The 22,414-nt window shown below is 37.7% G+C and overlaps 1 protein-coding gene across 12 annotated transcripts in view; it reads right to left on the bottom strand.

Annotated features, from left to right (window-relative positions):
* Positions 1-5,419: 5,419 nt before the first annotated feature.
* Positions 5,420-22,414, bottom strand: part of LOC112110301 (sodium channel protein type 2 subunit alpha) — a 93,476-nt gene continuing 76,481 nt past the window's right edge. For 8 of the 12 annotated variants that reach the window (XM_024205264.1, XM_024205431.1, XM_024205589.1 and 5 more), the window contains exons 21-26: positions 15,710-15,991; positions 13,035-13,088; positions 11,624-11,761; positions 10,236-10,340; positions 8,311-8,581; positions 5,420-6,780 (exon numbers count right to left, since the gene is read on the bottom strand). In XM_024205264.1, the coding sequence (XP_024061032.1) occupies positions 5,585-6,780; positions 8,311-8,581; positions 10,236-10,340; positions 11,624-11,761; positions 13,035-13,088; positions 15,710-15,991 (2,046 nt within the window). In that variant the 3' untranslated portion in view covers positions 5,420-5,584. The remainder of the gene's footprint in view (positions 6,781-8,310; positions 8,582-10,235; positions 10,341-11,623; positions 11,762-13,034; positions 13,089-15,709; positions 15,992-22,414) is intronic. The other 4 variants (XM_024205827.1, XM_024206067.1, XM_024205746.1 and 1 more) reach the window with 1 other exon arrangement.

The following is a 22,414-nucleotide window of genomic DNA, read 5'->3' as shown; positions in this document are numbered from 1 at the left end:
ACCCTGGCGGCGGGCTGGGCACCAATGTTATGTCAGGGCTCAAGCCCTCAGTTGGGCTGAGCAACACACAGGAATATTTAGCCCAGGCCCTGGGTCAGGGCAGGGCAACAAACACTGAGTCAGAAGCTCAGACCCTCAGTCAGGGCTGAGCAACAAACAAGAGGTCCCAGCCTCTTCAGGCCAGGGAGAGGGGGAGTCTGCCACCCAAGGGTTGGGTGGCAGGGGGGATGCAGGCCCTCCCACTCCACTGCATCCCAGCCCAGGGCCCTAGCAGCAGCAGATACCCATTGCTGTCAGTGGGGATCCTGGCCGCAACATACCGACATAGGCTCTGGCAGTGGTGCAGCCAGACTGGGGTCGGCTGCCCCCGGGCCACTTCCACAGTCCCCCTCGGGGCCTACCTGGGGGCTGGTGTCAGCCTCGGGGAGATACTGGACCATGGGTTCGTCAGGCCAGGGATCATTCGGCAAGTCCGGCAGCTCCTCTGGATAGCGGGTGCAGGGCAGGCCCGGCGGCTCCTCCGGGTAGTGGGCGCAGGGCAGGCCCGGCGGCTCCTGGCGGCCGTCCCAGGCTGCTGAGGTTTCCCAGCCCCGAGCTAGGCTGGAGACGTCTGGTCTCTCCGGCAGCTGGGGCCTGACTGAGCTCTGAGGGCGAGCCTTTGTACTTCCGGGTCGCCGCCTGACCCCCCTGAGGGGCGGGCTCAGAGCTCCCTAGCTCCGCCCACTCTGGCCTCTGGATGGGCTCTTCCCCCTCCAGGGCGGGGAGCCACACCAGCTCACTACAGCCATTCATAAGTATTTCTTTTGTAACATCCAATTTTTCATTACATATGAGTCAAGTCAGTAAAGCTTTGCTCTAGACTCACAAACACATGGATCATTTTCTGAATGGTCTAGTTCAGCTAGGGTTACCACCTGGCTGGTATTTGACCAGCCTGGCCATCTTTTTATGGATTTGCCAGTTGCCAGAAAAAGAATTTAATCTGCTGGGATTTTTTTACGTGGATCTAAAGATTTGCATTATCATCACAATATACTGGGATATCTAATGTTAAAAGTTTCTGTGTCTAGCTAAAGATGTTGCAGTGTTCCCACTTCCACGGTTTAAGGAATAACAGATCAAAACTGTTGAAAATACAGCAGCTGTCTGCACACCAACTCACAAGCACACGGCGCATGTGTGAGAGAAGGTTTGAGTTATGCGAGAGTGAGGAGACTGCAATGTTATCATGTATCATATAATGTTACCACTGTATGTGGTATCGCTCTAGATACTATAAGTGGTTGTTGAAGGGGAGGGTTTATGGAGTTGCCTTGTGGTTGGGGGTTGGGGTTGCAGTGGGCTTGCCTGGGGAGGGGTGGGTTTTTTGCATTTCAAAGGTGGTAGCTTAAATTCAGTTCATATACAAATATCTCACAACACAAAATATCTGTCTTTTGTTACTTAAAAAAATTAGTACTTAAATAATTGTGGTTCAGTGTTCTCCATTCTCTTCCTTTCTTAGGCCCTGATCTGGCAACTCATTCTGTAGGGGTGGGAGCAGACGTCTACTGACATGCATCTACTGTTGCAGGATTGCGGCCAAAGAGCTTGCACCATGCAGCTCCATCATAGTAGTGTTACTGGTACAGAAAAATCCCATACAAAACAATGTAAACAAGCCCTTAATTTTGGATGCTTTAAAAAAGAAAATATAAAAGAACAAATTCTGCAGTCCTTATTCAGGCAAAACTTCCACAGACCATTGGGAGTTTTGCCCAAGGACCAGAGTTGATTCAGAAGACAAATACATGATTTGTGCATATCTGGTTATCTTGAAATTCTGCAGCTGCGTATGTCTAAATAAACATAGTTGCAGGACTTTTAAGATATGCGGTGCTGCTCATCATGTACATGAGATTTAGAATAAAGAATCTGAAGTGATATTTCAGGGCTCTTCTTTTTTTCGTCAGCATCTGACTTTTTAAGCATTGCACTCTTAAGGAAGCATTTGAGACAATACTGCTGAGAATTTCTCCCTTCAAAGAAGTTACATCAATTTGATTGCCAATTTTGAGTTTCACTCCAGCTTTGCTCCCAGAGCCAGCCTCATCACTTTCTGGGAGGTTCACAGCATACTCTGTATTAATGCGAATGAGCAAACTTAGTTGTATTAGCAAATAAACAAGATATCATGTGTCCCTTAAAAATTGCAGTTTCTCTGTTTTATAGAATTCCATATTTTGTCATGGAGTTTGTAAGCCCCAGCTTGGGAGGGAAGGGGAAGTAGGGAGATGTACTTTGACATAAGATATTATTCCAAAATAACTGTCCCAACCCCTAAAAATGGGTGCTGTAGTTTGGAAATAAAATTAGATACCATATGATAAGGATGACACACACACATATAAAATTGTTTTTCCCCCGAGACATTTCCCTGGAATGAACCTACTGAATGTGTGAATAACGAGGGCTACCCAAGATGATGGAGAAAACATAAATGAAGATAAATTTACCCATTTATAATCTGAGGACCTGTCTGTTGTGCTTGTATGTTGAAGATCTCACAGTGCTTTTAGTAAGAGTAGGGATTTGGCCTTTGTGTCCTTGGCCGAAATTCCCCCTATTTACCAATTCTTATGAAGCCCTGTTTTTCACCTAGCTTCTGCCTCCTCTGCAGAGATGGCTACATTTTCATGGTACTATGTACATACAGCATGTTAAACACTTGGGATCCTTCAAGGTGAAAAAGCACTACATATAAATATACCATAAATGTTTAAATGATATACGTATACAATCTTCATATTTTAATAATGCGCAATACCTTAAATTATAGCAATATAACATGGGCCCAATGCTTTCTTTAATCTAAGAGCAAAGCTCCCATAGACTTCAGTCTTCCCTATGCCTTAATGTACTATAATGAATGAATCATCTAATGTACAAAATTCCTCTACAACAACAAAAGTGATACTTGGACTTTGGGTCCAAAATATTGCTGGAAATATAAATTTAATTTTGGTTTGTAGCTTTGATGTCTAGTACTAACACCTTAACATCACTTTTCTAGTAGTTTAAAATGCCTGGAATGTAAATGCATTTTAAGCACTCTACACATGAATATTATCTTATGGTACAGTAATTTTAAATAGTGTTAATCAGCCTGAAAAATCCATCTTGAAATGGAAGTGCAAATCAAGTTCAGGAAACACTGAATTTTAAAACAACATAATCTACTGCAAAAGATATAAAATGTATTTGTGAATATATAAGTATGCAGTACTTTATTTCATTCCATGCACATTTTTTAAATTAAAAAGACTTTAAATTCTTATTTCTGTTTGCAAATATTTTATCTGTGTAGCCTTTTAAAATTTATAGCACCTTTTGACATACATTACTTGTTAGTGATAAAAACAAAGACAACAATTAAATACAATAAAAAAAGAAATCTTTATTCTTTTGGCTCAACTGTAATGTGGTTTACCGTTCTTTATGGTAATAGCATTTTCCTGCATGCAGTTCACCAACACACAAGTCAATAGTTTTAGTTAAAGGAGGAATCAACATTTAATTTTTGCTTGTGTAAGAAACACAAATGTCCTGATGTGATCAATTATACAAGTTTGCTACTTAGTTCTTGTGAAAAAGACACTGTCTATCCCATAGTATATTTAGAACAGTTCTAGTGCAGCATGAATCAACAAGAATAAGAATAGTCTATGTAAACAAACACTGGTAAAGATCAATGATTCCATGAATAAAAAGACTACCTTGAAACTTCTGACGCAGGCAGTGCTAGGATTTCAAACAAATCTTTCCCACCACATTTCAATTACAAGTTATATCTATTTGGAAGCAAGTGCATTTCGGACTGAATTTGAAATTTATTTCACATTAAAATGTGTGCAAAAATACAGTACTAATAAAAAGAAGCAGAAACCTAAAACTACCTCATTCTCTCCTTTACCTCTTATTTTGTGAAGTTCTTTGATTAAAAAGTGCTATGGACAGAAAGTAACAAAAGTGACTGTGACATCAACCTGAAGATAATTTTAATTTCTGATTTTATGTACAAAATGCTGAAAAATAAAGTAAAATGACATTTTTACAATATTTATATTTTTTTAGAAAATTCTACCCATGTATTTTCAACAGATTAAGCTGTTTGAAACATGTCCTGTACAGACTGGCTATACACCGTACAGTATTCACTTAAAATTTAAGAATGCAAAGCAAGAAGCTCTTTAATAGCTGCAAACTATTGCTTGATGATATGAAGGAATGATTTCTGGTTGAACAATTTGTTTCACTTTACCACTGACATATGGCTTCCCATATTAGACTTTTGAACAGTGGAAGGAATAAAATACAGCAGCAAAGGCAAGATAAACATGCATCAGTGATAGCCTCCAAAATATCTATAATGGTACAGAATACATAATATTATCTGTTGAAAGCTTGCAAACTACACTTATCGTGGTACATATTTGATGCAATAAATATTGTGCTCAGGTCATTATTTGTTTGCTCAAACATGCACCACATGGTAAAGTAACTATTTACATAGATGGTATTACTTTATTGACACATACAATGTCAACCTTGCTGAGAGTAGAAGATGGCTAAATGATACTGCAGGGTGAAGCAAAACAGCTTTATAAAGGTTGACTTTTTTGGTCAGTTCAATTTTCTAGGTTAGATTAAATGAGTATTTTGTTCTCCACAGAAGAACACTTAAAAAAATCAAGTTTATATCGCCAACATTTTTTCTCAGAGAAGTTTGTATCAACTATAATTTAATGACTTGTGAAAAAATAAAATATCTGTTTTATTATTGTAGGTTCTATGGGACTTTACAGGCACATTAAGATTTGTCTGAATGAGACACAAGATGAATACTTTCAATAAGCACCTCAAAATATGGAGCCACCCTGAAACATGGAAATAGTTAAAACCCTTGCTTTGTGCGAATGGTGTCATGTGTTTTCCATGCATGAACAATGAGTGCAGCATGCCTTCATGCAAATCACTTCTGCCTGTACATTAGAGAGAATCAGAGGATAAAAGACCTGGTCCTCATATCCCTTTCCCCAACACAAAACCCATTTACAAAAATAGTCACAGATAATAGGAAACAACCTGTGAATTAAAAAAAAAAAATGATAAATTCACCAACACCAATTTTTGTAAAAATATGGCAAATATAGCAGTTGAAATGCAGACAGTGGATACAATTACTGTACTCAAGTGTTTTTTGTTAATCACACAGAAATTGTAGGTTTGCACCTTTTTTTTTTAACTGGTCCCTACAGTCTGAGTAGCCATTTTGTCTCCTCTTCAGCAGCATCAGCTGGTAGTGAAAACAATAACCTCCTGTCAAGGTTGTTACCCTGTTTTACAGAGTCACAGTTTGATGACGGGGGGTCACTGTCTTGTTATAGGCACTGACCTTAAGTATATATATATATATAATCATTATATATATATATTTATATAAGTAAAAACTGTCAGTTTGGCATAGACCTCATACAGGAGTCTTGTTGACACAAATATGTCACTTTCTCAGATGTAAACTATTTGTCACCAATGGAATTCTTTGTTACTTTTTACCTTCCCTGATGTCTTTACCTTTGTCTTCTTTTTCTGATTTGTCTTTTTCATATTTCTCTTTGTCTGGCTTCGTTACGCTATCATAGGAAGGTGGAGAGGTTGTGGAAGGGGTCATATCTGTTTTTTCTGGAGTGGAGTTCTCATTTAGCTTATCGATAATCATATCTTCTTTGATAGGCAGGTCATCCTCATCTTTATCTTTATCTTGGTTAAACATACTTGAAACTTTTTTAAGTTTTTGCTTTAAAAGGTAACGTCTGAAAGCTCGCTGAATAATGACAGCAGATACTTCCTCTTGTTTTCGTTTTAATGTGGTTGTAATTGGTTCATAGGAGACTTTAGAAGGATTTGCTGCCATAAACCGATCTTCCATTTGTATTCGAAGTGCATCCATCTCATCACTGTCCCCCAAAACACGCTTTGTAAAAGCAAACAAGATGTCAAGGCAGTGAATTCTGTCACCACTTACCATGGGAAGATCCATTGCAATAAGCTGAACTTTGTTTGGTTTTGCTAAAAGAAGAGGAGGATCCAGTGAAGCTGCAAAATCAGACAGTTTACTGAACTCTATGAACTGGGTGGCATCTGGATCAAACTTTTCCCAAACCTCATAGAACATCTCAAAGTCATCCTCACTCAAGGGTTCGGCACTTTCTTCTGTAGCAACACTGAAGTTCTCCAAAATAACAGCAATATACATGTTTACTACAACTAAAAATGAGATGATAATATAACTGACAAAAAAGAAAATCCCAACTGAAGGGTTACCACAGTCTCCTTTAACCGAGCTTCCTGGGTGATCTTTGTAAGGGTCACAGTCTGGTGCTCCACTGTTCAGAATTGGTGCTAACAAACCATCCCAACCAGCTGACGTGGTAATTTGAAATAGGCAGATCATACTGTTGCCAAAAGTTTCAAAGTTGAACATGTCATCAATACCAACTTCCCTCTTAACGTAGGCAAAGTTGGACATTCCAAATATAGCATAGATAAACATGACCAGGAAAAGCAGGAGACCAATGTTAAACAAAGCAGGAAGAGACATCATCAAAGCAAAAAGCAGAGTGCGGATCCCTTTGGCACCCTTAATGAGACGCAGGATTCGACCTATTCTGGCGAGTCGGATAACTCTGAACAAGGTGGGGGACACAAAATATTTTTCAATCAGGTCAGCTAGAAACATACCTGTTAAAAAATAAATTAGTTAGTAAACATATAATAAAATGTAACAGCAACTACTAAAGATTTATACTATTACATACAATGTTGACCAATGAGAAGTGAAGCAAACTTATTCAAATAGCAGAAGTTTGCATTATGGGCTTTAGTTCATTTAACCAAACAGTTATAGTACTATGGTCTGACATACAAATCTGAAAAATCCAGCTAGAACTTCTGCAGCAATTTGCAGGATTTTGTAAAACTGCATCAAAGAGATTTGTTCATTTTAGACGGTATCACTATATTTTTTCCTGGAACTGCTCCTCACTTATACACTTCTATGATCTGTTAGTGAATAGACCAGTGGATATTGAAGTTTACAGAATATTTTTCTGTTTAGTTGTAATAGAAGTAATCTAGATTAATCGGAAGGAAGTGCCCTATTTATAGTTTCTGGTAGCGAATTATAATGTAATCCATTAAAATTAAATTATTTAAATTAAATATGCAAATTTAGACAGGTACTTAACTCTTTAATCACCAATGAAATAATGTGACCACAAATTTAGTGGGAATCCCACAGCAAACCAGTATATAAATAAACCAGCAATGAAAAGGCTTCTTAGAAGAAAAAAGTGGCAGAAAATTTCTTTATTATGGCATCAGAGAAGCAGAAAAACTGTGACCTTTTTGGCCACCCAGAAGATAGCTATGGGTGAAATCCTGTTCCCAAAAAATAGGCCATAAAACCAGATAGTGGACTGAGGAATCCTGCAAGGCTGGAGACAAGGAATCGTACCCATTCCAGGCAGCCCTTTCTGCTCCTGTGCATTAGACAGAGAAATAGGCCATTGGAACTACATATTTATAGATCCACCTGCTCCGGCCCCGCTCTTCCCTCTGCCTCTCCTGAGTTAACAGGCAAGGAGCCCTCAGAAGTAAGTGCCAGAGGTGGCTCTGCAGGAATGGTGGGGGTGCTGACCTGCTGTGTGGGGTCCTAGCATGCTATCCACACTAACCAGTAAAACCAGACGGGGTTCTTTTGCTGTTAGTGCTGTCTGTCATCTCAGGGTTGCAGGGCACAATTTCTCCCTGTGATTACCAAGAATAAAGTTTGTTCATTTTTGCCTCAAAACAGCCTTTCCATTTATTGGTTTGTTTCTATACTAGAGTAATATGCAATTTCTACTGCACTCAGAGTCATGGTCTAATAGGGTTGCCAATTTTGGTTGGACGTATTCATTAAGGTTTCATCACATGACATAATCTTGAATTAAAGATTAATCTTTAATTCCTGGAGACTCCAGGACAATCCTGGAAGGTTGGTAACTCTACGGTCTAATTTTTTATACTGAAAATGACAATCAATCAAATCTAATTGGTATAAAAACTCTTAATACACAGTTCCTTTATTTCATGCACAGTATGGAATAAGAAATTGGCAAACTAAAGAATCAGACTCTCTTCAAGTCAAATGTTAAGGAACTTAAATTCCTAAAACAAATGTTCAATTTCTACTCTTGTAGTCCCTTCTTGAAAGTGAATTGTACTTACCTACTATGGAGAGAATGACAACTACAAAATCAAAAATGTTCCAGCCTATGGTGAAATAGTAATAACGAAGTGAAATCAGTTTCAGAATACATTCTCCAGTGAAAAGGACAATGAACACAAGGTTAATCCACCATAAATTATTTTGCATTTCATCACTCTGGTCGTCTGTTTCTACCATCATGGTGACCATGTTAAGGCAGATAAGAATCATGATGCTGATGTCAAATACTTGTTTTGTCACAAAATCAAAGACCATGCCTTGGAATTTGTTCTGTGGGTAAAAAAGAATGCATAATGCATACACCTTGTGTATAAATTTCATTCCCAAATTACTACAAATAATTAACTAAATCTACAGTTTCCTCATCTGTAAAATGGGGATAATGATACTGACCTCCTTTGTACTTTGAGATCTACTGATGAAAAGCACTATATATAGACTTGGTGAAATTTGATTTTTATTTTTTTATAATTTCAACAGATAACATCAAGGTTAATTTTTAAGCATTTTTTCAATTTTTATCACTTTAAATTTTCAGTCATAGGAAATTGTGGGGGATCAGACAATAGAATCAGACAATTATTTAATGACAGTAGACATTGAGATTCAAAAAATTAAAGTTTGATAACTGTTAAAACACAAATTGTCAACATCACATCCAAATATACAAAGTAATTATCCACAAATCAATCTCTAATAAGTTCTCAAGCAGCGTGTTTCTTACTTCGCCTATCGGTAAATTTTGATTTATTTTTAAAAAAAAAATGTAAAAATTTGCATTGGTTTATGTGTGTACAGTGAAATCGACATTTACAGATATTTACCAATAAAAATCTGATCTTTCCAAGCCTAATATATAGGACCTAGGTATTATTATTATTATTATTATTATTATTATTAGTTGTACCCTGAGGACTGCATAAGATAGACTCCTTTCAATATGCATTCACTTGTTTGTGCATACATAGACATTTGCCCACACAAATTCAGTAGTTAGGCCTCCAAAGATTCTACTTATGCATATTAAAAGGAAGATTTTCAAAGCTACAAGATTTGGTTGTCTTACCGACATTCATTTTAATATATGGGCTTTAGTGATACAGCAGACTAAAAAAATGTTTAGCTTTGGCAAAACTGGCAAACAAGTTTTTCTTTTTGCCCACGGACATCACTTCCCTTCCCTGAAAACCTATACAGGTCTCAGAGCTAAAGAAAATACAGCCTCCCTAAGAAATACTTCTTGTACCACTAATAAGATCTTCAGCCTCAATTAACTATAAAAAACATTCACTAGAGAAAATCCTTCTTCCATCTGTGCAGCTGTTGAAGATATGCTGACAGCTGAACCAGTATGGTTCCACTGCACAAGGAGCAGAACAGTAATTGAAGGTCCTTTGCATGGGGAGGGAGAACACTGAGGAATGCAGAGCTGTACTCTAATTGCTCCCTAACTGACATTGCACAGGATGGAGGATGGGGAAGAGAGAGGCCGAGAATCCACCATTTCATGGATACTCCAATTCTCTATATCCAAGAACAGGCATGTAAGAGACATGTGGATTAGCCTCCACAGAACAGCTGCAAAGCCACTCTCGGCCTGAGAAGAGGATTCCTTCCTAAGGCCTTGACACCTTTGGCACTCACAGTACTTGAGCTGTAAGTTAGTTGTTTTAGACAGATCAGTGGTTTGAAGGATGCAACCTTCAATCCCACTAGTCTTCCAACAGATGTAGAGTGAGAATTCAAAGCAAAAAGAAGGGTCCTCCACAACCCAGGAGATTAATGAATACAAAAGAGAAAATTCATTTGGATTTAGAGAGAGAAAAAGTTTGCTTTAGGTCAATTATTTTTCTTGCTTACAACTTAACCCAATACATTATTTAAACAGTGTGGGGAGGAGGGAGGGAAATACTTTCATTCTTACCGCTGGCCTAGGTATAGGTTTTTGTGGTTTCTTTGAACCCAGCTTTTTCATTGCATTGTAATATTTCTTCTGTTCTTCCGTCATAAAGATGTCTTGGCCTCCAAAGTAAAGAAATGAGATCAAAACTAGTTACAACCATGTACTTCCATTGATTACCTACAGCCACCATCACAATTAGTATTATCACTCCTGTTCAGAGTCTCAACAGAATCCAAGGACTGAATGGGCATAAAGACTGGCTTGCTCTCTCATTCTTCTTATTTTTATTGTCATTGTAGCTGCTAGCAACTCCTGAATTTAGGTTGCCTAACACTTTCCATTCCAAAAGATTTTTGCAACTTTTTCTTTGAGAAGCTCTCAAATGTCCAGTGTTTGCAGTAGGCCTTTGATGTTTTGCAGGGGGAATGCACTCAGGCAACAGATGTACCTTGTCTTTGTCCCATGCAAGTCCTTCAGCTTTTGCCCAGACATGAAATGTTAAAAAATTCAACTTCCCTTCTCTTGTTTTTGCTCCTTAGGAAAAATTTGGCAAAATGCTTAAATAATAAGTAAATATGAATATTCTATGACTGGGTTCATGCCCTAGTTAAAGCAGCAACACATACTGTACTGGGTACACCCAGGAGCTGCCAATGAAAGCATAGTGGAATGTTGCAGGGGTGAAGAGGGCCAGGCTGGACTCCCTTCCCTCCTAGACCTAGCACAACATGGTCTCAGCACCTCTCCACCCACAGGGTCACCACATGGGACAGGAGCTCCCCCAACTGATGAATGTGGGCCAGCAAAGAGAGCTAAGTCTGACTGGGTTCCCCCCATGCCAACAAACCCTTGGAGTCAGCACTCCTTCCTCCCCATCTGGGATAATAGCCTTTTCCTGCTGTCAGCTAATGTATTTAATCCTGTAGCTCAACTAGTAATAGTATTTATTCAGCACTGCAGCAAAAATTAAGACTCAATACAGTACAAAGAAGGATAACATGGTCCTACAACTAAGATTTATATGTCTACATTTGGGAGTTCTCAGACATGGAGGCAATGTAGCCAACATTTTTTTTATTGCTTGATTTGGCCATTTAAATCTTTAGCCTTTTTTATGATACAACACCTTTAAATTGATTATCTTTTTTCTTTTTCTATTTTGGTTATATATACTCATGTGTATGGTTTTCCTAATTCATCCATCCTGCAATGGAATGAATATAGTTAAACCTGTTTACATTACATACTGCATGTTACAGCAAGTGATAATAAATGTTAATCATAAAGAGTAAAAAGTATAATATTTTTCTGACCTGAAGTCACTACAGTAATTCATTGTATGGTAGGCACCAAAACAAGCAATATTTTTGTATTTAGCTTTCTTTTCAGAACAGTGACGAAATACTTATCTTCTTTTTTTGCTGGTTGAAATTATCTATGATGACACCAATGAAAAGATTCAGGGTAAAGAATGATCCAAAGATGATAAAGATGACAAAGTAAAGATACATGTACAGGTTGTCCTCATACTTAGGCTGATCCAATACCTACAAAATATGCACAAATGTCAAGCTACAGTATCAGGGTGAACACTGTGTGTCAAAAGCCTTATTTGTTATATAAAGCCTATGGCTCTATTATTCGGACTCATGCGCCTTATGAACTAGGCTCCATATACTCTGATTCTGAAGCCCCAGAATTCACCTCCTTGCCACAGAACTCTGTTCCAGAACTCTGTTCTGAGCTTTCATTAAAAAATAAAGTTTCTAGCCCTGATGGTTGTTGGAAAAACCTTGAAAATGTTAAATGAGTGTAAACGAACACTGTGTCACCTGCCTCAATCTGTAGACAACCTGAAACAATAGCTCTAAGACAGGGTAGTCAATAGGTGGACCGCGGGCCAAATCGACACTGCCAGATGCTTTTGAACAGACCTTGAAAACTTTTTATTTACTTATTATTATTATTGTTATTATTTTTGTATTATTTTCTCTGGAGTCTGGACCTTGACCAATAAATTTGGACCTTGACAGAAAATAACTGATTACCCCTGCTCTAAGAGGTATGAACCGTTCCATTCTTCTCCGTCAGGTTCTTGTAGATTCTGCAATTCCAATGGCAAACAATCTGATGTTTTCCAAGATACCATGGAGTTCACCAATTCTGCCATAGAATCTTGCATTTTAATATAGCTAGGACCTCCTGCCAAGACTTCCCTTCAGCTGCCCCTTTCTTATCATTTATTAACGGGGACTTACTAGGATTATAGGGCACACTCCCTGCATAGTTTCATGGAACAAGGGAGCAGGAAGTTAGGGAGCCAGAATGGAGCACAGCTTGTAGCCTGGGAGCAGAGGGAGAAAGAAGGATAAACTGATGAGCTATGTGGAGCACAGAACAGTACAGGAACTGAGACCTGAGGAGTGGAGCCAAGCTGCTTGGAAAACAACCTCATCCTTGAAAATAATCATTGTTGCAAATAATTCCTAAAATTTTTCCATCAATGAGTGTTTCCAAGTATGAGTCATAGCCTTTTGAGTGTTTGTTTAGGAGCCAAGGGTATTTCATGACAAAAGAATAAGTTAAAGTTACTGTGGAATTTGGTCTTGCTGTGCCACAGAATATATGGGACCTTAAAGGATCTTCCCTTGATCTCCTTTTCTTTTGTATTTTCATGCTCTTTGCTACCTTTTCGGCTTGATGGAACTATATAGCTCCATGTTATCTCATTTCTAGTGTCACTCAAGTAAGATATCAGTTACATTACTGGGATCACAGAGTTCACGCAATCAAAACAATGGCTCCAGGGAATATACTTACATTTCGAGAATCCACAGCTGCATACATTATATCCATCCATCCTTTAAACGTGGCCTATAAACAGAACACATGTGCTTAACTTGTGCTGTTCCTAGAAAATGACTAATTGGAGACACTGTTTATGAACTGAAGACCAACTATATTCATATTCATTTTAAAATACTGGTATGGTGCAAGATTAATATTTGGCTTTTACCTTGTATCTTGTTGTTTTGTATACAAGAATTGTAAACAATTATAATAAATATGCAATCCAGCTAAATGCAATACCTAATCTTTTACTACAAGGAATAATATATCTATTAAAAATTCTCATCTAAATATGCACTATCGGAAACAAAGATACATTTTGGGGGGGGGGGGATGTATCATGGTCTATATCAGGGGTCGGCAACGTTCGGCACGCGGCTCGCCAGGGTAAGCACCCTGGCGGGCCGGGCCAGTTTTATTCACCTGCTGACACGGCAGGTTCGGCCGATCGCGGCCCCCACTGGCCGCGGTTCGCCGTCCCGGGCCAATGGGAGCGGCGGGAAGCGGTGCGGGCGAGCGATGTGCTGGCCGCGGCTTCTCGCCGCCCCCATTGGCCCGGGACGGCGAACCACGGCCAGTGGGGGCCACGATCGGCCGAACCTGCCGCGTCAGCAGGTAAATAAAACTGGCCCGGCCCCCTAGGGTGCTTACCCTGGCGAGCCGCGTGCCGAACATTGCCGACCGCTGGTCTATATGATGTAAGCTCTGCTCTTGATTTTCAGAGTTAAGACTGAGTTGGTTTTAGCACTGAAATATCTATATACACCTCTACCCCGATATAACGCTGTCCTCGGGAGCCAAAAAATCTTACCGCGTTATAGGTGTTACCGCGTTATATCGAACTTGCGTTGATCCACCTGAGTGCGCAGCCCCGCCCCCCCGGAGCACTGCTTTACTGCGTTATATCCGAATTCGTGTTATATCGGGTCGCATTATATCAGGGTAGAGGTGTATGTGCACAGAGTGTGTTTACAGTCATGTGTATGCAGCTGTGACACAAAGAATAACCAGGGATATAGTCAGTATAATAAATATGCACACATACATATATATAGCTAGATATAGATAGATATTAAGTGCAAAAGACAACTCAGCCTTAACTGTGAAATCAAGAGCAGTGCTTACATCATATAAACCATAATACGCCCCCGCCACAAAATGCATTTTTATTTCTGATAGTGTGTATTCAGATGAGAATTTTTAATAGATATATTATCCTCTATAGTAAAAGATTAGGTATTGCATTTAGCTGACCGCATATTTTATTATATTATAATTATACTGAATACATCCATAGTTATACTTTGTGTCACAGCTGTATATACATGATTGTAAAACACACTCTGCACATCACCAGTTCTGGTGCTCAAACATACTATGCACTCAACAGTAGCAATGGTTACTCCACATGACTCACTGCATAGCTCAGGGCCCATTTACCTCTTCTGCAGGAACCCCACCATACGTCCTCCTTGCAGTGAAAGAGAAAGCATGTTGAAGCATGGATAGTGTGTGTGTTAAGCCCAGAGACCAATTGCTCCACATGCTGGACACTTAAATAGGTTACTAATTTGAGTGCATGGGAATGACTTCACCTCTAGATCAGGAGTAACTAATTCATCCTATGATTGCTACAGATGGGTTGCTACCAGTAATTACAAGAGGTAAATATAGATAAAGTAACTTATAATATATGGTGAATTATGTCCCCCAAACTTGCACCATAAGGAAGAAGTAGTAGTCATGGCAATATGAGCCTAAAGTAAGAAAATATTCCAGATTTGAATTGATAGATTCTCAGGGCTTTTAGAATTGCCAAGCAGAAACAAAGCAGACCAAAATGTGTTGAAGAGGTGATAAACATGTTTGCATGAAATGGTGTAATTCCGGGTCTTGTGGAAATGAGTAAGGATTTGTCTAATATTTATACGTTTACAAAATGTATTTTTAAACTTGTTTTTTAAAGCAAGGGTACAAGTATAAGAAAAAACAAATGGCATCCTCAAAAGTTAAAGCGGTAGTGCTTCAGAGTCCAAGCCACACCCAGTGCTCCTCATTGAACCTTGGAAACACCACCTCCTCTCTCACATGTCCCAGCAAGTTCTGGTCATGCAAACTAGGCAACCAATCAGCTCTCCTACTTCTTGTCATGTATTGAAGCCTCCCATCCTTCCTCAAAGGGACCCCGCACCACTGCCACTCAGTTCCACTACTCCTTTCCAGAACATCTCAGTACCCTTCAGTTTTGCTTTTTATTCTATTTTTGGGTGTGTGATTTTAGCCATATACTTTTAATAGCATATACACTTACCAAACTTGCTCTCCATAATACAGGGAGCCAACATAGCCAGTTGAACTGGCAAGCTGGAAGTGAGTCCCAGGTATGTAAAGGGAGAGACAATGAGTATTGTGAGTGTCCATTTCTGCTTGCGCGAGATCTCTTCCACAGCCAGATATGTGTATGTATCTGTCTTTTTAAAAAATGTGCTCAGCATTCCTACCATATGTAAGGATTTTCATGGTACAGTAGTAAACAAAGTATTTTTTTTAAGTGTAGGACAGGGTAACTTAGTGACAAAAACATTGAGAAATTACTCTTTACTACAAGTAAACAATAAGAAACATATTAAAGAGTGGTCACTTACTACTTGAAGCAGAGAAAGATAGCCAAGTCCTACATTATCAAAGTTTACTTTAACGTTTTTCCATCTGGCAGTTTCATTGTTGTTTATGAGGTCCTCACATTGACTATAATTGTTGATTTGGCTGATATCAAACCTCTCATCATTTGTGGTATTAACACAGTAGTAGAATTTGCCAGCAAACAGATTTACTCCCATGATGCTGAAGATTAGCCAGAATATAAGACAAACAAGAAGGACATTCATAATGGATGGAATTGCTCCTAAGAGGGCATTCACAACGACCTAGCATATAAATAAAAGGAAAATAGTGGAAACTGTGTGAGAATATGTATAGCAATAAAATAATTAGATATGTTATCAATTTTAATCAACTTTTCTTAAAATGTAATACAGTATTTTAAATCTGTTTGCACTCTGCTTTTCAATTGGTGAAAATAACTCATACAATTAATTTAACAAAAGATGAACAAACTTCACCTAGGTAGAAAGCAAAAAAAGTATAAAATAAATAAAAACCTGATAGTGGTAGGATGTTGCCTTATAATTTGAATACTCTAATAAAAGAAAAAAGAGATACATGTTAAACTCAGACATAAAGGAAAATCTATAAAAATGTAGCAAATCATAGGTTTAAAGAAAGAATGATGACATGAAGAACTAATTGCTGAAAAGGACTTGGCAAAAAATAGAAAAAAAACAGGATGATTTAATTCTTTAAGATTGTTTAATTTATGTAACCCTAAAATTTGTGCACACATTTCTTGTCTTATTTATTCACACATTATTCTTCTAAAGACCAGTAGCAACCTTTACATTAAAAAGAGCAAAATCAAAGTGTGTATTATGTGTTTAGTTGGATAAGCAGTCAATTTCAAAATTCAGTCTAAACAACATTGTCACTGAGTGTAAGTAACAGGAAATTAGGAGAAGTCAGAATATTAATATGAACATGTTAAGGAAGTATGGTGGTAATTAATACAAATGGAAAAGCAGGTACGTACTCAAACAAAAATACTCAGAAACAGTTAAAACTTAGAGGAAGAAACTTATATTATTCCCACTTGACTTCAGAGGGAACAGAATCAGGCCCAAATGTAGCAAAATGTAAGAATGGGTTATTGTTAGCCAAAGTATTTAAGGGCTTTTGCAAATATGCCAGGGTAAAAAAAAAAAAAACAGTAGGGAGAAAGTAGGTCCATTAAAAAGGGTTTACTTAATGTTTAGATTAATAATGGTTACGATAATTAACACTTGGTAAAAAATCTGTCTGTAAACCAGAATAATAAAGAAAAGAAACAAACAATTAGGGTCCAATCCAACTGCTACAGAAGTCAATGGAAAGATTGCCATTGACTACAATGGCAGCTGGATCAGACTGCTAGAAAATAAGAGAGATTTTGTAAAATACCTAAAGAAACAAGATCAGCTAAGAGAATATTTGATAAATGTGAACATATGCAAATTAGTCAGTCCATATGATCTGGATCCTAGGACAAATTACTGCTCTGTAAGTCTAACTAATGTCTGTCCTTAGTGAAATAATATGACGAAAGAATAAGTATCAACTGGGTAGATGATGTCTAGTGGGTACTACAGCAATTGTTATTAGGTATGATCTTATATTAAACCTTCGTTAATAATCCTGAAGATTAGAATACTAATCATGCTAACAAAATTGATATTAAATTGAGAGCAGATGCACATGCTAGTGAGGACAAAGAAGTAACATGAAGAGACCTAGAAATTTTTTAAAAATGGGCCAAAAATAGCAAAATGATATTTAATTTCAGAAATGCAAGGTAATGTATTTTGGGAAAAATAATATAAAACTCAGATATTTGATGTGGTGGAGAAATATGAAAAGCATTAATGCTGAAAGTACTAGGGATGACTGTGGGCAGCAAATTAGACATGCGTTAGCACTATGATATTAAAACAACAGTGTCCCAAAAGAAATGGAGGAAGTCTCTTTGGCTGGTACACTTAAAAGTTTATTGGACAAAACACTAGAAAATGGAAAAGGGGAAAGACAGTGAACTAGTCAGAAGTTTTTGAGCAGGGATATAATGGGCCCATTAAAATGAAAGGCTTATTGTCCAGGTTAAAAAAGATATAATGGAAACAATTTTGCATTGGCAGTGAAATGGACTTGATGATGGGATAGGTCTTTTCCACCTCAAACTTTTAGAATTCTATTTATTAAGTAGGACTAACAACATCAAAGCGCAAATCAAAATGAAATACGCAGAGATTATAGTATCAGGGGGTAGCCGTGTTAGTCTGTATCCACAAAAACAATGAGGAGTCCGGTGGCACCTTAGAGACTAACAGATTTATTTGGGCATAAGCTTCCATGAAAGCTTATGCCCAAATAAATCTGTAAGTCTTTAAGGTGTCACCAGACTTCTCATTGTTTTTGCAGAGATTATAGGTGAATAGATCTAAAAAAAATTATTTCAGCATCTTTCCTCAAAGCACTTTACAAAGACCAATAGTTAGCCTCACAATATCCTGAGATAAATATTATTTACAGATGAGGATACTGAGGCACAAATGTTAAGTTACTTGCTCAAGGCTTACATAAAAATTCTGTGGCAGACCCAGAACTAGAACCTACATCTAAAAATGTCCAGGGTTGTGTCTTCCCATTCCTCTCTGACATATAACACAAATGTATTATTAGCTGAAGTTTGGCAGCTTGGATCAAGATGGTGTGTTGCATCAAGAGATGGCTCACATACATTAAAGATGAGGCAGCTGTAATTTGCTCCTTTTTCAGGAAATTTGGTGCAGCTCATGGGTTCCTGATAAGCTGCCACTGCAGCCCTCAGTTGGGCAAAGTTTGGTACCCTTCTATGCGCTGTTGAGAGCCCATATGAGCATCAAAGGAGACTTCAGCACATGGGTGCTTTTTGAAGTAAAGGGGAAAATCACTATCATTTTCTATGAAACTATCTCAGAAAACATGTTGCTTTTTCTAATTCTGATAGCATATTATGGCTTTTGTAGCCACTTTCAGTTTTCTGGTGAAAAACTTGGATTTATCACTTACATGCAAAGATTAGGCTAGAAATAGTGTATAATATTTAATATGCAAGCCTTATTAATATTTCTTCTCCACATGAGCTGTTTGTTTGTGCTAAATAACAACACTACAATGGAGGAAGGAAATACTGATGGTGTTACAGTTTGGATTACATGTAGCAGAAGCTCTGTTTGCATCCTAGTAATTAAAACACTTTAGTAAATGGGGAAAGGTAATGAACTAGTTAGAGATTTTTGAGTGGGAATATGATGGGCCAATTCAAAGGAAAGGCTCATTGTCCAAGTTAAATGAAATATAAACTAAAAGTCTCCATGCGTTTTCAGGCTTGATCCTATCATCTGTAATAAGAGTTCATACAGTCTTGATTAACTGTCATTTCCAGCAGGGATTCTGGTACTGGGGAAATGACATTTTTCAGTATGCGACTCAGGGCCCAATCTGTCTAGCTGGGTAAATCAAAAAAGCAATCTAATGAGTTCTGGGTCCTACTAGGACATTACATCTAAAGTCTTGAGAATTGTTCCTACAATTTCTAAAAGTTTTGCATCAGGGAAATGCTTACTGCAGTGGATGAAAACCTTACATACATTATCTGATGAGGTACACATCTCCTTGCTATACATCTTTCCACTTCCGAAGTGTCATGTGATTCCGCCTCCCCCAAGTCTCAAAACAGGTATTTTTAATTTCTCACATGTAGGACTGAATAACCTCCTGATTGTGGATTTTACATTCTAAAGAGATGCCCCAGCATGCACTGTGCTGGTGACATCAGTAATTCTTATTATTATTGGTGGACTATGAATTCTGCCTATGAGAGGAGGTAAGTCAATTTTTTCAATATTTAGTAGCTTTCTAGTTGGTTTTTTTTAACACTTTTACTTCATAGTTTACTGAGGCATAAAGTATAAATGCAGAAAAAAATAAAAATAATATAAACTATACATTTAACTTCCTTTTTCTTCTCCCCTCCCATAAGCAGACTGCACAGTCAAGTGCTGATCAGAGGATATTAATCGTGGGCATGTAGTGGTGAATTGTCAAACTAGGAAACTGCCAACCACGGTCTTTGCATCTCTGCAGGAAACCTACACATTTGCTGAAATCCTTTCTAATCATGGCATTTGCTGCATTAACAAGGTAATACTAAAACTGAACCATTTATTTCTAAAAAAGTTTAATTTTCATTTTAAAAGTTGTGTGTAGGAACTGGAAACTCATCAGACTTCCCATTGTAACTCACTTAAGCTAAGTATTTTTCTCTTATCACATCCTAATTTCCCAGTAGTTTCCTTTAGGAGGCTTATTTGTTCCAGTTGTCTTTAAAGATAGGTTCTGAAATCACATCCAAAGCAAAGAAGCCTAGACCAGGGAGGCGTTTGTCTGTTCCCACAATTGGCTTACTGTACATGGCAAAAGGAACACAAAATAGATCACAATTCTGAGGGAAAAAATGGTTTACAACAATGGACAGAACAAAAGTTCTACAAATGTTCTATCAAAAGCAAAATCTATCAGCTGTCAGGCTTGCATAAAACCTGAAACTCTGTTTAATCAATGCATGTCTGGATACAGTCAGCATTTGTTGTATAGAGTTAATGTTTTTTGCTCATTTGTCCGTATTTAACTTTACAACTGAAGTTCTTTTTTTTTTAAAGCCACACTGCTACAATCCTTCACTGTATGAAAAGAGTTAACTCCAAATGTAATAATGTGACTTCAAAGCCTCAGATGGAAAATGAATAATGCAGCATTAATAAAATAATTATGTTCACTCCAGAAATTATCAATTGTAACTATAAATTGCTAAAATTACTTAGGTGTGTATACTTAATGATAGAGAGTGTATTTATTGATATATTAAGATTTCATATGTTGTGGATTGTTTTCTAGTATTGGTAATATTGTGCCTAATTTGATGTCACACATACATTATTATTATTAATATTATAGCCATTATTTATACTGATAGCAGTGATTTTTCATGTTTAGTCTCTATAAAATAAAGGGACTTTTGGTATGAGTCCATTTATAATAATTACTGTAATTTATGGGATATTACTTTGCCAAAATCAAAAATTATCTAAAACTAAAATACGAAAAGTTAAAAATTCAAAATGCTGTCTATATTAGTAACTGTGAAAACCTTTTCTTCTAACACAAATGTGTTATTTGTTTCTCACTGGAACACACAATATGTAGATTACTACTGTAGTTTAAGGAAATTTGGCCTAAATTTTTTGATCTGTATAAAAGGGCAAAAATGAGAAATGACCTAGTTAGATGATTAATTTTACAACTAATTTAAAACAGTTTCTGGGGCCCAAATACAGTCCTTGAATGTTTGGGTAAAGAGAAAACTACTAGCTTGGGAATATTGTGCCTGTACACGGCATAATATCTCCTGGGCTCCGGGGAGGAGGGTAAGTATGCTGGGCAATGGCATTTGCTATGCCTTCATGGCTCCACACCTGCCAATCCTATATGTTTATTTTGGGGAGCTACATGCTTATGACAGAACTAGTTAGCTTCATCACTAGCATGCATCTGCAGGTAAGTTAAAGGGGTCCTTGACCCTATCCTCTCTCTAGCACTAATTTGTTCATTGATATCAACGAGTTTACACTCATAACAATAAAAAGTACAAATTCTAAGAAAATCAAAGATTTCTAGTATGACATCTGGTATTTTAAAATCAAAATAGTATGGTTAAAAAAGAAGAAAAACATACTACAAAGCATAATTGGAAATTGCTAATGTAAACCATTAATATAAATCAGAATAACAAGAGACTTTGTCATTCACCAGTAGGGCATAGAGGATTATGTAAGGACTTTTCCTAGTCCCATACTGGATAGATGTGTGTCAGCCACTCCTTCAGCCTTCCCACAATGTTCCAGCAGAGCTCTCTCCTTTGTTGGTGATATGGGTGGCAGGGCTTTTTCCTTGGTAGAGTGTGACAGTCTACACTATTAAGGTTACCACTTTTACAAAATTATGATAAATCTGTTACAAAGTATGCCTTGTGAGGTATCATTGGAAAAGTCATAGTCTGCTGAGTATTACTGTCTTGCTAACATGTGTGTATCATGATTGTATATGGAGTTATGAGATTTTGCTATATGTTTGTTACTGAAACATGTTGTGACTCTGGAGAATGCCCACAGACTAGCTCTTTAGAAATAACAAAGGAACTATAAACAAAGGACTGGCACGTCTTTCCTGGAGACACCTCAAACTGCAGGTATACAGAAGGTGCAAGCGAGAATTTGCAACTCATATGTGAAGGACTGAGTGCAGAGCACTTTGTTAAGTCATGGGGCCTTTTCCAGTAAAGTCAGGATATAAAAACGGGGAACAAAGGCCCCCAGCCACCTCTCTCCTCCCACATCTCTACTGAAACAAGATTGCTTGAAGGACTTGGAACTGGAGAAGATTGGTTCCAGGCTGGGAAGGGACCCCAGCCTGTGTACTAAGAACTGTGAACTGTCTGCAACATCCAGATGGGTGAGAAAAGTGTGCTTCTAATTTAGCCTTGGTAAAATTTAGGAAACAGCTTGCAGTTTTTATCTTTTATTTCTTTTTGTAACCAATTCTGATCTACTATGCCTACACTACTTAGAATCATGTATACTCTATCTTTCTGTAGTTAATAAACT

The sequence above is a fragment of the Terrapene carolina genome, unplaced genomic scaffold, assembly GCF_002925995.2.
Source record: "Terrapene carolina triunguis isolate 2854851 unplaced genomic scaffold, T_m_triunguis-2.0 Scaffold62, whole genome shotgun sequence".
NCBI lineage: Eukaryota > Metazoa > Chordata > Testudines > Emydidae > Terrapene > Terrapene triunguis.
This window is presented reverse-complemented; position numbering and strand designations above follow the sequence as displayed.